Source organism: Thalassophryne amazonica, chromosome 1, assembly GCF_902500255.1.
Source record: "Thalassophryne amazonica chromosome 1, fThaAma1.1, whole genome shotgun sequence".
In the NCBI taxonomy this organism is placed as follows: domain Eukaryota; kingdom Metazoa; phylum Chordata; class Actinopteri; order Batrachoidiformes; family Batrachoididae; genus Thalassophryne; species Thalassophryne amazonica.
In genome coordinates, this window is record NC_047103.1 from 53650860 (window position 1) to 53666465 (window position 15606).

General features: G+C 40.7%; 1 protein-coding gene across 2 annotated transcripts in view; it reads right to left on the reverse strand.

The window, feature by feature from the left end:
- trpa1b (transient receptor potential cation channel, subfamily A, member 1b) overlaps positions 1-15606 on the reverse strand; it is a 103322-nt gene that overhangs the window by 55562 nt on the left and 32154 nt on the right. For both annotated transcript variants that reach the window (XM_034170059.1, XM_034170061.1), the window contains exons 9-12: positions 15430-15478; positions 9005-9104; positions 8812-8912; positions 4587-4762 (exon numbers count right to left, since the gene is read on the reverse strand). In XM_034170059.1, coding sequence (XP_034025950.1) covers positions 4587-4762; positions 8812-8912; positions 9005-9104; positions 15430-15478 — 426 coding nt within the window. The remainder of the gene's footprint in view (positions 1-4586; positions 4763-8811; positions 8913-9004; positions 9105-15429; positions 15479-15606) is intronic.

A 15606-nucleotide genomic window follows, 5' to 3' on the forward strand; every position in this document is an offset into this window, starting at 1 on the left:
GCAGCTGTCAACCAGAGGACCGGTGTGGGTCGCGACTGTTTCGTCCTACGTCCGTCAGATAAGTGGTTAAACAGACGCTGCATGAGTGTGTGTTAGAGGTGGAGGTGGCATTCCCACCGTTGTTGTTACGGGGTGTACACACACCCACACTTGACTGTCTTTGTTCTTCGCCAGCAGTACCAGATCCGACAGTCGGGGACGGTGATCACCTGGGAATTCGGGACTTGGCGGCTCCAGTATTCACCAGGTTCGGTGGCGGCGGAAATCGTGTGGTTCCGGCTCTTCTCAGGACAGACGTCTTCTATCCTCGAGCCTGCCCACACGTCACCTTTGTGGATTGACTGTTATCAGATTCTGAGATTGTCTGTGTATTCGTTGTGCACCTTCACAACATTAAATTGTTACTTTTTGGCTCATCTATTGACCGTTCATTAGAGCCCCCTGTTGTGGGTCCGTGTCACTACACTTTCACAACAGTGTACATGGAGTAAAAAGCTGCGTTTAACATCTCACGACCACCTCCTGATTGCTGATCATATGGTCGAATGAAAATCAAACCTGTTTGATATTATTTTGGTCGGCCGTCGTGAGGGTATCCTGCTGCTGAGTGTTTTATTGTGGGCAGTCTAAGGCACACCTGTGCACTAATCATGGTGTCTAATCACCATCTTGGTATGGCACACCTGTGAGGTGGGATGGATTATCTCAGCAAAGGAGAACTGCTCACTATCACAGATTTCAACTGGTTTGTGAACAATATTTGAGGGAAATGGAGATATTGTGTATGTGGAAAAAGTTTTAGATCTTTGAGTTCATCTCATACATAATGGGAGCAAAACCAAAAGTGTTGCGTTTATATTTTTGTTGAGTATATATACACACACACAGTGGCTTGCAAAAGTATTCAGCCCCTTGCAATTCCACACATTTTTAATTTGTTAATGGCATTTCAAATATAAAAAGTAAATCAGGATTCTGAATATAAACATTTCTAAAATTATCTCCCTTAGGGCCCCTTCACATATAGTACAAATAAGTACAAAACAGGCCGAATCAGAGCAGGTCAGCTCGTATAAGTGAACCATGAAAACATCGATCCAACAGGCAGGCATGAACGATCCCGCTGCAATGGTTTCGTGCACGCGATGTCGTGCGAGCAGGAACATAGTATAAGCAGCTGGGATGTGGTGCACCACATTGTGCCACTGATAATGGAGAAAAATAAAATAAAAAACAGCTGTATAATTAGTGAATATCACTAACAATATAACTAACAATAATATCATTAACCCTGGTTAATTAAAAATGAATGCCACTCAGGATTCAAACCTGCAATTTACAAAAGCTGTGATTACCAGACGGAAACTTTACCACTGCACTACAATCACTGTCTTATAACAGGAGCATGAAATGGCTAAAATCAACAAGCAGATAAACATTTTTTTTTTTTTTAAAGAGAAAAATGTGCCCTGATAACTGACCAAATGGTGTTTGTTATAGCGTATTTCTGCTGATATGTGACTGAAAGTGGTGTATTTGTTGCACTGTCGACGATTTAGACAGACATGACATTCAGATCGCCTGCTGCGTGTCCACATGAACTGACGGTCTGATATATGCAATATATATTTTTATGTATTTCCACGTGAGGACAGCAAACACGCACGCACACACACACACGGTATGTGTTCTGCAGCTATCTGATGTCCAGGACCAGAGATGTCTCAACAGCTGTTGGCAGCCAGCCACACCCCTGTCCGTTCAGTGCACAGACCAAGGTGTCATTCTGTGATCAGCTGAGAGGCGCCTCACCTGCAGGGGGTGCGCAAACCAGATACACGCCATGTGTTGTAGGGGAGCAGGGGGGAGGGCAAAACACACACACGTGTTGTGGGGGGAGCTGACACTCTGGCACGCCACATGTGCACTTGGCAACTTCACAGTGGTGGGGACACTTAGACAAATTTCACTGTTAGCTCGAAAGCGACTGTTTGCTGACTGTTTTTGTGCTAATAGTGTGAATGGCCACACATTTCCTAAGTGCCAAGCAAATGGTGTAGATGTTCGTGTGTATCACCTGGAATCTGGCTGACACCTGCTGCGAGAGGGATTGAATGGGCTCTCACAGGGCGCCGCTGGTGTGCACAAATAGTTGTAGCAACAGGTGTACGAGGCATTGGAGGCAGCTACGATTTTACACATATTGCATACGATTCCTGTTTCATATGCAGTTTGACCACATTTATATGACGTGTGAAGGGGCCCTTAGACTCAAACTGAAAGTAAATCTCTACCAGTTGCTATAAATTAATTAAAAATATAAAAGCCAAGATGATGGGTTTCATGAGTAATCAGCCCCTTTGGTATACCTGCAAATAATCAGTTTAATTGCCAGTTTTCTTCAGACAAGTCAGGGGATGGATACATGAACATTTCCACGTCACTGAATATGTGTATAACTGGGGATACAGAATGCAAAACATACACATATTCAGTGACTTGGAAATGTTCATGTATCCATCCCCTGACTTGTCTGAAGAAAACTGGCAATTAAACTGATTATTTACAGGTACTATACCAAAGGGGCTGATTACTTTTGTAACCCACCATCTTGGCTTTTATATTTTTAATTAATTTATATCAAGTTGTAGAGATTTACTTTCAGTTTGAGTCTAAGGAAGATAATTTTAGAATTTTTTATATTGCGAAGCCTGTTTTACTTTTTGTATTTGAAATGTCATAAACAAATTAAAATGCATGAAATACCAAGGGGCTGAATACCTTAATACTTTTGCAAGCCACTGTATGTATGTATGTATGTATGATATATATATATATATATATATATATATACGAGGGCTGTCAGTAAAGTAACGGTCCTTTTTATTTTTTTCAAAAACTATATGGATTTCATTCATATGTTTTTACCTCAGACATGCTTGAACCCTCGTGCGCATGCGTGAGTTTTTCCACGCCTGTCGGTGACGTCATTCGCCTGTGAGCACTCCTTGTGGGAGGAGTCGTCCAGCCCCTCGTCGGAATTCCTTTGTCTGAGAAGTTGCTGAGAGACTGGCGCTTTGTTTGATCAAAATTTTTTCTAAACCTGTGAGACACATCGAAGTGGACACGGTTCGAAAAATTAAGCTGGTTTTCAGTGAAAATTTTAACGGCTGATGAGAGATTTTGAGGTGATTCTGTCGCTTTAAGGACTTTTCACGGTGCGAGACGTCGCTCAGCGCTCTCAGGCGCTGTCGTCAGCCTGTTCAAGCTGAAAACCTCCACATTTCAGGCTCTATTGATCCAGGACGTCGTGAGAGAACAGAGAAGTTTCAGAAGAAGTCGGTTTCAGCATTTTATCTGGATATTCCACTGTTAAAGGAGATTTTTTTAATGAAAGACGTACGGACGGATCCGCGCGTCGGGACGCAGCCGACGCGGTGCGGCGGCACAGGAAAAACACCTCCGTGTTGATAACCATTTGTAAAATCCAGGCGGCTTTTGATGGCTTTCAGTGGAGTGAGTATATGAGAAATTGTTTAACAGGCAGGACATGTTCCAACTTGTCCTTAAGGCTTTCAACAGAAGTGTTTTTCCTGTGGCGGAGCGTCGTGGCGGCTGCGTCCCGACGCGCGGACCCGTCCGCACGTCTTTCATTAAAAAAAATCTCCTTTAACAGTGGAATATCCGGATAAAATGCTGAAACCGACTTCTTCTGAAACTTCTCTGTTCTCTCACGACGTCCTGGATCAATAGAACCTGAAATGTGGAGGTTTTCAGCTTGAACAGGCTGACGACGGCGGCTGAGAGCGCTGAGCGACGTCTCGCACCGTGGGAAGTCCTTAAAGCGACAGAATCACCTCAAAATCTCTCATCAGCCGTTAAAATTTTCACTGAAAACCAGCTTAATTTTTCGAACCGTGTCCACTTCGATGTGTCTCACAGGTTTAGAAAAAATTTTGATCAAACAAAGCGCCAGTCTCTCAGCAACTTCTCAGACAAAGGAATTCCGACGAGGGGCTGGACGACTCCTCCCACAAGGAGTGCTCACAGGCGAATGACGTCACCGACAGGCGTGGAAAAACTCACGCATGCGCACGAGGGTTCAAGCATGTCTGACATAAAAACATATGAATGAAATCCATATAGTTCTTGAAAAAAATAAAAAGGACCGTTACTTTATTGACAGCCCTCGTATATATATATATATATATATATATATATGCTTTTTTTTTACTAATAGCCCAATTTCATAGCCTTAAGAGTGTGCATATCATGAATGCTTGGTCTTGTTGGATTTGTGAGAATCTACTGAATCTACTGGTACCTTGTTTCCCATGTAACAATAAGAAATATACTCAAAACCTGGATTAATCTTTTTAGTCACATAGCACTACTATTATTCTGAACACTACTGTATATATATATATATATATATATATATATATATATATATATATATGCTGAGAGAGAGACAGAGAGAGTGAGAGACAATAATGCAGCACAATACAATGGACATTTCTCATTAACAATAATGGAATTTAACAAAAACATTTGACTTCAGGATGGTAATGTGCAGTCCAACTCACTCAGCAGCAAAGTGCAGTGCTGACTTCTTGTCTTTTGACTTGTACGTGAGGCCAACCTCACCTGAGAGGCCCAGCATGTTCTTCACTGCGTGATGGACACCCAGTCTGCATGCGTAGTGCAGGGGGGTGCAGCCCTCATTATCCTCACAGTTCAGCAATGCCTTCACGCTGTCACGCTAAAGCACATTACAAATACATGAATTTATATAATTGTACTTTCATGTGCAACTGTACTGTAAACATTAATAAGTTAAACTACAAAATTATTAGTAAGCACCATACTCCCCATTGTTCTTGTTTTGACAACTGAATATGCTGAAACAGAAGAGGAAAAAAAAAACATTCCAAACAAGCAATGTATGTGCTTGTGCACATACAGTGGGTTTTTTGGGCGGGGGAGTGTAACGTTTAAACACCAGAGTGGGTAAAACAACTGAAACGTTTTATAACAGTTTATGACATAATGAGGCCTCATTTAGCACAGCAGGTGATGTCTTTTTTGGATACATTCTCTACAACAATGTTCCAAAATATGAGTATTGCAAAGGATGCAAAATGTTCCTTTTCATTTGTCATCACTAATTCGCAGTACCGACAAAAAGTTTTGGTGTCATCCCCAGCCACACATTCTATCCATTTTTACATCCACCAATAAAGTTGGAGGAGGTATCTTTCACCCCTGTTTGTTTGTTTGTTTGTTTTTTGTGAACAGCCTGGAGCCCACAATTTTTCATATATCATCATGAATTTTTTAATGAAGATTCATATCATGATAGGTAAGAACTAATTCAATTTTCAAGGTGATAGGTCAATGTCAAAGTCAGGAAAAATCTTGGAAAGTTGGAAAAATCTTTAAAATTGAACAAATATTCAAAAATTCATGACTGTCAAAAAAAAAAAATCATTCATATTTGACAGTGTTGTGTAGGATGGTATCCTTTATTGATAACAGATTTTCTTGCCATTTACATTTAACATTGAAAACAACCTTTTAATGTATATTTTACATTATATTTTAAACAAACGTGCCCAAATCACTCTCATATTTGAAAGTGAGGTGCAGAGTGGCACTCATTATCGCCTGTATTGCGGATTTTGTGTACATTTGAATTTAATATTGAAAAGCCCATTTGGTGTACATTTTGCGTTATATCTCAATCAAAAGTGCCTCAATGACTCTCATTTTTCTGTTATGGATTTACCTGCACCACCAAAATTGAATGAAGGTTCCAATTTTAGGGCCCCTTCACACATAGTACAAATGTGATCGAATTGCGCATGAAGCAGGAATCGTATGCAATACGTGTAAAATCATAGCTGCTTCCAATGCCTCGTACACCTGTTGCCACAACTATTTGTGCACACCAACCTGTGAGAGCCCATTCGATCCCTCTCGCAGCAGGTGTCAACCAAATTCCAGGTGACAGGCAGGAACATCTACACCGTTCACTTGGCACTTAGAAAATGTGTGGCCATTCACACTGTTAACACAACAACAGTCAGCAGATGATCACTGTTGAGCTGGATGTGAAATACTGTATGTCTAAGTGCCCCACGAGTGTGGTTTTGGAAACAGCAACACAGATGTGGTCTGCATGTGTATCGCACATGTGCGCGTGTGTCGCGCCCCTCCCCCACATGCATGCGGCATGCCGGGGGGCACACTTCCATAAAATGCTGCTATATATGCTGCCCAGACATGATCACATGGGGGCTGGACTGGCAGGTCAGAGTGCACACAGCACAGCGAGGTGCCTGTCAGCTATTGACCACATACTCACTGGCAGCTCACATAACACAGACACAGTGACACGTTGGTGTGTGTGCTGAACTGACAGGGGGTGTGTCCGCGGACAGGAGTGGCTGTGGAGATCTCTGGTTCTGGATGTCCCAGTTGGAGAACACGTACTGTGTTTGGACGGACATGAACTAACAACTGCCCACTGTGATGCGTGTGTGTCTGCTTGCTGTCCTAAGTGTCCTGCTGTCCTGGACATACATAAAAATATATATCGCTGTTGCAATGGGCTGCAGCGAATGTGCGCACGCCGTGCACATTGACAGGCTACCCCAGGTGAAACAGACCATCAGATCATAACACAACGGGCGATCTCAGTGTCGCATCACCCACGTGAGCTCTGTTCCACATGATGCAGTGTCTGTCCTGCACTGTCCACAAGATACGTGTGTCAGGACGGACACGTGCGCGGGGCCAGCTGGACATGCCACCAGCAGATGTAGACATGATAAGAGTGCATTGCTTCATCATTAATGCCATTTCATAACTGTATGTCTGTGGCCGTGGGTCATCTATAGAGGAACAGACGGCTCATACTTGTATTGCTCGCTTGATAAGAAGGATTCAATAAAATGTGTTTTTTATATGGTGTGTGGTTTTAATTTTTTAAAAATACGTCCATGTCCTTCTTGATATCAGGCATTTTCCCGCACCTTTTACAGGACAGTGATGGTAGCTCAGTGGTAAAGTTTCTGGCAGGTGATCAGAGCTTTTGGAAACTGCAGGTTCGAATCCCGTGGGTGGCATGTATTTTTTATTTTATTTTTCACAGCAGCTGCATGATGTGTAATGCATTGTGTTCCCATGTGCACGACGCCATTGCAGCGGCATCGTTCACACCTGCCCGTCAGCTCGATGTTTTTGTGGTTCGCTCATACAAGTGGTTCCGCCGTGATTCGCCCTGATTTGTACTTATTCATATTATGTGTGAAAGGGCCCTTATGCCTATTTGTCTATGTTTCAGTTATCACTTCTGTTGTATATTTCATCCCATGTTGTCATAAATAGTGGGGATCATGTTTTATGCCACTGGTTGGTAGTCTAATTTTGTTTCAGGCTCACATGAAGGTGATTGCAAGATGATGCAGTAGCATTTATGCATTGCTTTTTAGGTATTGGTTACGTAATGCTGGAATGGATCAACCAACGCACTCATCTACATCTTTGCTCACTAAGCCCGTGCAGGGTGGAGAAAAAATTCCCCCGAATAACAAGCATTTCATCAGCATTTGTGGAGCTTCAAATGCTTAGATTATGTAATGTCTACATTTGTAGAACCATACATTTATGCACATCTTTACACACAGATCAATGACATAATCCTGACATAATGAAAGAGCTGTTTTGCAGGAAGAACAGCACAAAAATAACACCTGAAAGTAAACTTTTTCAGGAATGTGTAAAAGAGCGTAAATTTGGGATATGATGTATATTAATGCATGAAATTGAAATTAAGTTGAGCAGAACAAAGCATGAAATATCTTATGGAATATTTTTGGGTCATACTGTCTGTGATGAAATATAAGTTAATGTCAGGATCACTGCAGGATTTTTTTTTTTTTTTTTTGCACTTTCCATTACATCTCAACTTTTTCTGATTTTGGAGTTGTCGGTCAGTATGGTCAGTCGCCCTGTGTCAATCACCCGTCACATCTTTTGAACTCAGACTGGTCTGTTCTGTCACTCAAGAGCTGGCAGACACCAGTCTTCATCAATCATCTATGGAAAAAAAAACAAACGTGACGGAAACCACAGTGATGGAAAATATGCAAGATAGGTAGTCTGAAGTCAGTAATGTTGTCTCCAATTGATGAGCACCTCAGTCATCTGAGGAATCTACAGCAGTCCCAAAAGTTGAAGCCTGAAAATTGCTGAACAGTAATTTCTGCTGCTGTGTCACAAAGAAGACTGATAATGTGTCCCAAGATGAAGTACAGCATCATACTTTAAATCTTTCATTAGCATTGACAGTTATTCTAAGTTTTTGTGGACCACTTTGTCCACAGGATTGATGAGAAACTGGGACATGCATTTGCAGATTTTTAATGTCACTGTAGGTCGGTCCCAATCCTTACTGAAATTCTACCACCTGCTCTGGCTTCCTCCCACTTCCAAAGATGTGCAGATTAGGTGAATTAGTAACTCTTAATTGTCCATAAGTGTGTGTACGGGTGTGAATGTGTTTGTTTGTCTATATGTTGCCCTGCGACAGCCTGCCGTCCTGTCTAGGGTGCACCCAGCCTCATGCCCTATGACTGCTGGGATAGGCTCCACCTTGGAGTCTGATCTCAAGTTGTTGCAGACTCTGCATTGAAACATTTCTGCCATAGCTTTCATACATTTAATAGATGTTTGGTTAATCATTTAACAGGATACCTATGATCACAGTAAAGTTGACAAGTTTCCAGTGGGATACATGAACCTTACCTGAAGTACATCCTGAGGAAGATTTTCTAGACCTTTAGGCTGTAGAATGGCCAGGTGGAGGAAGTTACAGCCATTTTTGTCTTGTACATTTACATTTGCCCCTGAAAGACATTATCACATGCGTCAGCAGGCACATCACAATCAGGCATCTGATGATGTGCTACCTGCTGCTGGTGGTGAGCTTGTTCCTTACCATTTAACAGTAGCAATGCTACAGTTCGCCACGCTCCACAGCTCGTAGCTTTCATCAGAGGAGAGTTGCCCTTACAGTCGATGCTGTTAACATCTGCACCCTGATGACAGAAAGTATATAAATGTTAACATTACCTCGGTTAAAAAAAAGCACTTGTTGGAAGGGACAACCCTGTCTTGCAATGTACAAGAAAGTGATAACTGAGTTGTGAATCTGCTTCTTGAGCTGAACCTAAAAAAGAATGGTTATTTAAGGGCACTCAAGTGAGGAGTGCTTTTTACACTGTGAGAGATTGTCAACTAAGGCATTTTGGCCATGTGGCATGTTTCACTGGGCAAGATCCAGCATGCAGGTGCCTCAGTGCTGAGGACCCCAGCGACTGGGAAAGGCTAAGGGGACAGACACATTTCACCTGACTGCAACAGATGGATGGTTATTTTCAAAAAGTAGGGACGGATGCAGGGCTGGATCCAGAGTGAAAATCTGACAGATGCATTTTTTCCCAATGATAAAATAAAAATCGTACGTGTCTTGTTATTCAATAATCTTCATTCTTTTATTCGTGTGCAACATACACTGTCACACTTCTTTTAATATATTTATTATACTTCATGGACCATAGTGAACACTTTTTATCTGTATAAATATAATGTCCTAAAAAAAACCCACTATAACAAAAATTAACTGTAAACAACATCAAATTTATTGCCAAAATCTTTCAATTATACCTGAATCTATATATGATTTTTTTTCAGTTGATAAAATCAATAAAAATATGACTGCATATAGTCTTAATAATATTGAGATACAGACAGTTCACAGAAGACATTTTCCATTGATACCAATCAAAATTAGAAACAGTCCAGCAGGTAACAATATTCATCATGTCCATGACTAAATATACTAAAACAAATACATCACAATTGTACACATATCACAGTTGTGATATGTGTTGTTGTGATAGATTTTGTTGTGATTTGGCACTTTATAAGCCAATTAAATTGAAATTGAATTGAAATTGAACATTTTATTGAGTCTTAAAGTAAATAAATATGAAATTGTCACTGGATCCTTAAACTTTGGACATAATAAACTCTACATGGTGGATCCTTGATCTCTGGACATAAACAGGAATAAACAAAATCTGTAGTTTTTGTCAAAAGCATTTCCTTTCAGACATTATTGGCATGAATGTCTTTCCATATATCTGAGTTGAGCTCTTACAGCTGCTGTGCTTCACGTCAGGAATTTGTAATGAAATACAGCATGTCTCATTTTGGGAGGAAAAAACATTTTAGTCTATTGTAGTTTCTTGTCTGTATTACAACGTTTTGAAGACGTTTCATTTTATTTAAAGCGGCGATTCATTTTGAAGTTATTCCGACCAGACTCTGTCTTGACAGAGCCGCGCAACGTTTCGAGCTGTGTGAACGGAACGGAGGACGATTCTCATTTCTTGACAGCAACAAGACAAGAGTCCCAGTTAGTGACTTTAATACACACAAAAGTGACTCATGATATTTTAATGGCTTTGCGAGGGGTTAAGAAGTGGACTTACTGCTTCTGAAGAGCAGCAAATCAAAGAGCCATGAGTCATTGAATCGAAGCATTGCTTCAATGGTTCACGGCTTCAAAGTGGAGTCGTGCTACAGAAACGGTTGATTACAGACCCGCTGCAGACCAAACCCTGAATATCCGACTTTATTTGTACGTCCGTATGACTCTGAAACTCGGAAAAATCCGTATAATTTACGAACTATAGGTTGACATGAAAACCAAAGCTGACTTCAGCGCGGGGACACGTTCGGTACTATTTGGGATTATTCAATATTTTTATTTTTTTTTTTTACCGATGACGAACGATGCGTAAAAAAATTTGACCGATGTAACTGCATCCGTCCAAACCGGTCTGGATCCGGGCCTGGGATGCAAAGAGGAATGGCACCACTGCATGCTTCCAGACCTGACCTGACCCAAGACAAACATGTGACATTATTGCACTTAAAATCAAGAATGACAGAACCTCTGCTATCCAAACAGTTAGATTTATAACTTCAGGAAGACAAATGTGGGCATTTTAACATTATGTTAAAATGCACCCATCCAGAATTCCATGTCATTATGGTCATTATCGATTTATTAGAAAGGTGCAGAATTGACTATGGAACAATGAACAAACCACAAGACAGTCTTGTGCCATTTTTGCACTTGTTTAAGCAACTCCCCTGACACTATTGGGGTGACTTAGTACAGGTCAATTATTTGCTTGTTCACTTGTTTATGTGTTAGGTTGGACAGCACAGACGCTCCCTGTTTGACCCTACTACTGCTGCATGTCTATTTTCCACAGACAGCATCAGATCTATTTTTAGCACAAACCGAATCTGGGTATTGATGACATTTGGTTCTGATATACTGATTGACCTGTTACACCTGTCATAACCAGGTACCAATATTTCAAATTTAGGTCAGGATTTGTGGGTAGCAACTTGTACTAATGTAACCACCACCCATTCATAGTAGGCACCTTTAAAATCAATCAATATTTCAACTTGTTACCCAATACAATGGGTTACCCAATGGGGATTGTTGCCGTGACTGTATGGTGATTTGTGGTTAGCACTGTTGCCTCACAGCAAGAAGGTCATGGGATAGATTCCCACCTGTGGCCTTTCTGTATGGAGTTTGCATGTTGTCCGCATGTGGTGCCCCTGTTTCCTTCCACATTTAAAAACATGCATGTTTGGTGAATAGGAAACTTTATAATTGTCCAGGTCTCCCTTGCAAAAGAGGTCTCGATCTCAATGGGACTAACCTGGTTAAATTAAATAATACATTGATCAAAAATTTCTGAGTTTTGGAGTTATGTCTGAAAGAATGTGGATTCACTCACTCACTTAGATTACTGGCATACAAGCTATGCTAGACACATGGAATATAGTTTTATGAAACTATTTGCTTTTGATTGTTCATAAGAGGAAGCACTCTACTTGTTGAGTGGTGATACAATTTTGAATCATTTTACATCTAAATGGCACAAGGGTGTACTCACTTCTATTGTATGCTGTACTTAAATCAATTGATTACTCGGTTCCCAAACATTTGTTGATCAAGTGTGGTCGTTACTGAATTCACCTTCTTCTATTGGTTGATCTTTATTGTCAGACAATGTCACATCATACACTTCAGTTTACAGGTTCCAGTGTCACAATTCAAATGGTGAGGCCCAGTTTATTTCCTGCAGTAATGTTGGCAAACAAAATCCGTTGGCTGGAAGGACTCAAAGATTCATGCTCTTTTCCTAGCACCATAATTATGTTTAAGAGGTCTGCAGAGCCTCAGATGGTGACAGGTGGTCAATATTTACAAAGAGATGTGTTTGAATTGCTCATATTGCTGACATTGTATAGTGTGCCAATGGAAAAGCACACAGCAAAGTGGCAAAATAACCCAATCACTAAATACAGTATGTTCAAAGGGCAGGAGGGAGAGAGAGAGAGACTCAGAGGTTTAGATATTTTAAAACCAGCTTCAGCACAAAAATGCAAAAACTGTTGGTTCAGCTTGTCATCTGCATAAAACATGTTTAAGCACGGCACATTCTCACTTGGAAACATCAAATATCTTTGTTCGGTTTACCTACCTTTGATTCTCTACATGAACTCTGAAGGTTCTCTTTGGTTATCACTATCGTAGACAGATACAATGAAGCTATGGAGTTACTTTTCAGCCTTATGCTGATGACACTCAGTTTTCCACGAGGCACATATAAAAAAAATTGAGTGTTTCCGTACCACTGCCACCAAAGAGCTTCCTTATGGGGTGGGTAAGGTCTAGACTTTACTCGTGTGTAGTGATTTGAGGTAATTTGTGGTATTTGGAGTTGTATAAATTGAATTCTATATTAAATATGGAGTATCAGATTTGTACTGTCAATTCTGAAACAAGATATTCTTCTTTTCCAACAGTTAAATGTTTAATATTGTACCTATAAGATTGTCTGAATGTAATAGTGGATGTTGATACTTGCGTTGTCGTTGTGCCACTGTATTTGGCACTCCATTGCTGAGGTGGTATTTACACTAAAATGTCGTTAGCCAGTATGAGGAGAGCACAGAACTCTATATTCCACGAATCCTCAACCTGAGCATGGTTACATCATAGAATGTCATCCAAAACATCCATTGATCAACTGTAACCAGTTGGACACCCAAGCAAAGAAACAGTGTGATTCATGGAGCACTGGAGTGTATTAGGGCATGTCTGCCACAGTGGCAGGTAGGCAAAGTCACATGGTAAAAGTAAAATATGAACACCTAATTCTAATTCTGCACAGATGGAAAACATTGTTTTCGACAAGCACTGAGTGATACGGAGAGCGTTCATGTACAGGACACTATGAAAACAAAACATATAGCATAATAACATCTATGACATATATGCAGTGGTGGGCAAAGTTCAGCTAATCCGATAGCAGATAATTATCGAAGCTAATGTTTTTGCTATCGGATTAGCTTTACAGATAAGCTTTAAAACCATCAACGGACTAATTATCTTCTGATAAATTTAGTTCCGATCACTTTCAATCCGATAACATTTTCTTTGCTGGTGAATTTTAATGGTCAAAAACATGTGTAAACCCTAAAATCAAACATTTTAGTTCGTTTGTTGTGTGTTTATAGAGGGTTTTCAATCACGTAACTGATTTGCTGCAGGACAGGTGCCGTCTCCATTCTGGATTACAAAGAGGCTGGTGCGTGATAGAAAAATGGAGAGAATGTACGGTTATTACGAGGCTTTAAATCCTTGAGGTAAAGCTATTTATCGTGATAGATGTGTAGCAGTTGGTTCAGTGGATCCGTATCTTGTACCAGATAGTGAATTTAGTGGTGATGTAACGAACTGGCTGACAGTGTCACACTGCGATATTGTGAACTAGGAAGCTGCCGACCAGGTCAGCCTCGCCGGCCTCCTGCAGAGCATCACAGCGGAGCTCTGAAAATGGAGGTCGGTCTTGACGTCCTGAGCGATTTCTCTCACCAGGCACTAGAAGAGCAGCTTGCGGATCAGCAGCTCGGTGCTCGAGGACCACAATGTAAATAAGCATCCGTATTGGAAACGTTCTTGTGTTATCCTCGGCGGTATTTTTATGTATTCTTATATAATTTTATTGCCGAATAAAATAAAATTCTGGGAGCAGTGGATTTCTGGTAGCGGCGGATCTCTCTCAGCGCCACAGTGCCGTGAGGCTTCTTCACACCGACGTTAAAGCTTCTGCAATTGTTCGCCAAATGCACGTAGCGTATCACAGCGGCCACCGCGTCGTAATCCAGAATGGCCGCGGGACACAAAATGACGTGACCGATACGTCACATGAAAACCCTCTATAGCCACTGAGCAGACTGGCTGCCTGTCGCTTGCTGATAACATCATCATTAAGCGCAAAACGTGAATGGCTGGTCGACGCAGAGAGCATTGTGGGTAGTGTAGTTCAGGTTCACTTTAGACGTTACAGTGACTTATCCACGTGACACAAAACAAAACAGACTAATTTTAACATTATTTTATTTTATTTCTTTGTGGCTGTAATTTAATTGCCAAGACTCGGTGGGGGAGAGGAGCTCTCATGGCGCAGCTGTGTGTACAGAGGAAGGGACTTTTCGTCATGTTTCGACACTGTTTTGGATTTAAAAAAGGACACTTTATATGGATTATTTATTCAGATGAATACCACTGAAACTAACAAGTAAGAATTTATATTTACTACGTGTATTTTACTCTGCCAATCAATGCATTAATGGATGTATTTTGGTTGTTTAAGCCGCAGGGTTCAAAGTGTGTGAAAAAAGGGCAGCTTTTAGTTTGTAAATGACGGCGTATCTAATACCGAGATAAACTGTGACTTCTAATACTGTGTTTTACTGCTTTTGAAAGATGATGACAGTGTTTGGGGTTTTATTTTTTTATTATTGATTTTTCGTGCGTTCTTTGTGTTTGTGATCCTTGAATTTACCCAGCAGCCCCTGCGGCGCTTAAAGTAAAACTGGTTTATCAGAAGCCGACAGTGTAATCTGATGTGGTTATTGGTTATATGTAATAAAGATACATTTTTTTTTAGCAGTTTATCGGTTTATCATCATAAAAGATAACTTTTTAGTTATCTGATTAATGGTTATCGAAGCTAACTTTTTGGTTAGCTGTACCCACTACTGCATATATGTGACACAATCCATTTAGTAGTACACTAAACAGATCCAGTACTGAAAGGAAGATGGTTTAATAGGCATTTTATGTGATTTAGTATCACACCAAAGCCACGTATGTAAATAGTAATAATGAAAAGTTTGAATTGCCTTTCATACTGTACATAATAGCAGCTGGTGTGTCTGTCTGTGTGCCTGTGTGTGCATGCGTGCTTTATTTACCATTGAAATTAGGTACTCTGCCAATTGTACGTGGTCAAATATAGTAGCCCTGGAAAAGTAAACACACAATTAAAGTAAACCAGCCATGTCACACAACACTTCTTTAGTCATATTCTCATTCATGATGCTGTCAGATGTGTAAAATAAGGACAAAATAAAAATAGGATTTTCTGACCA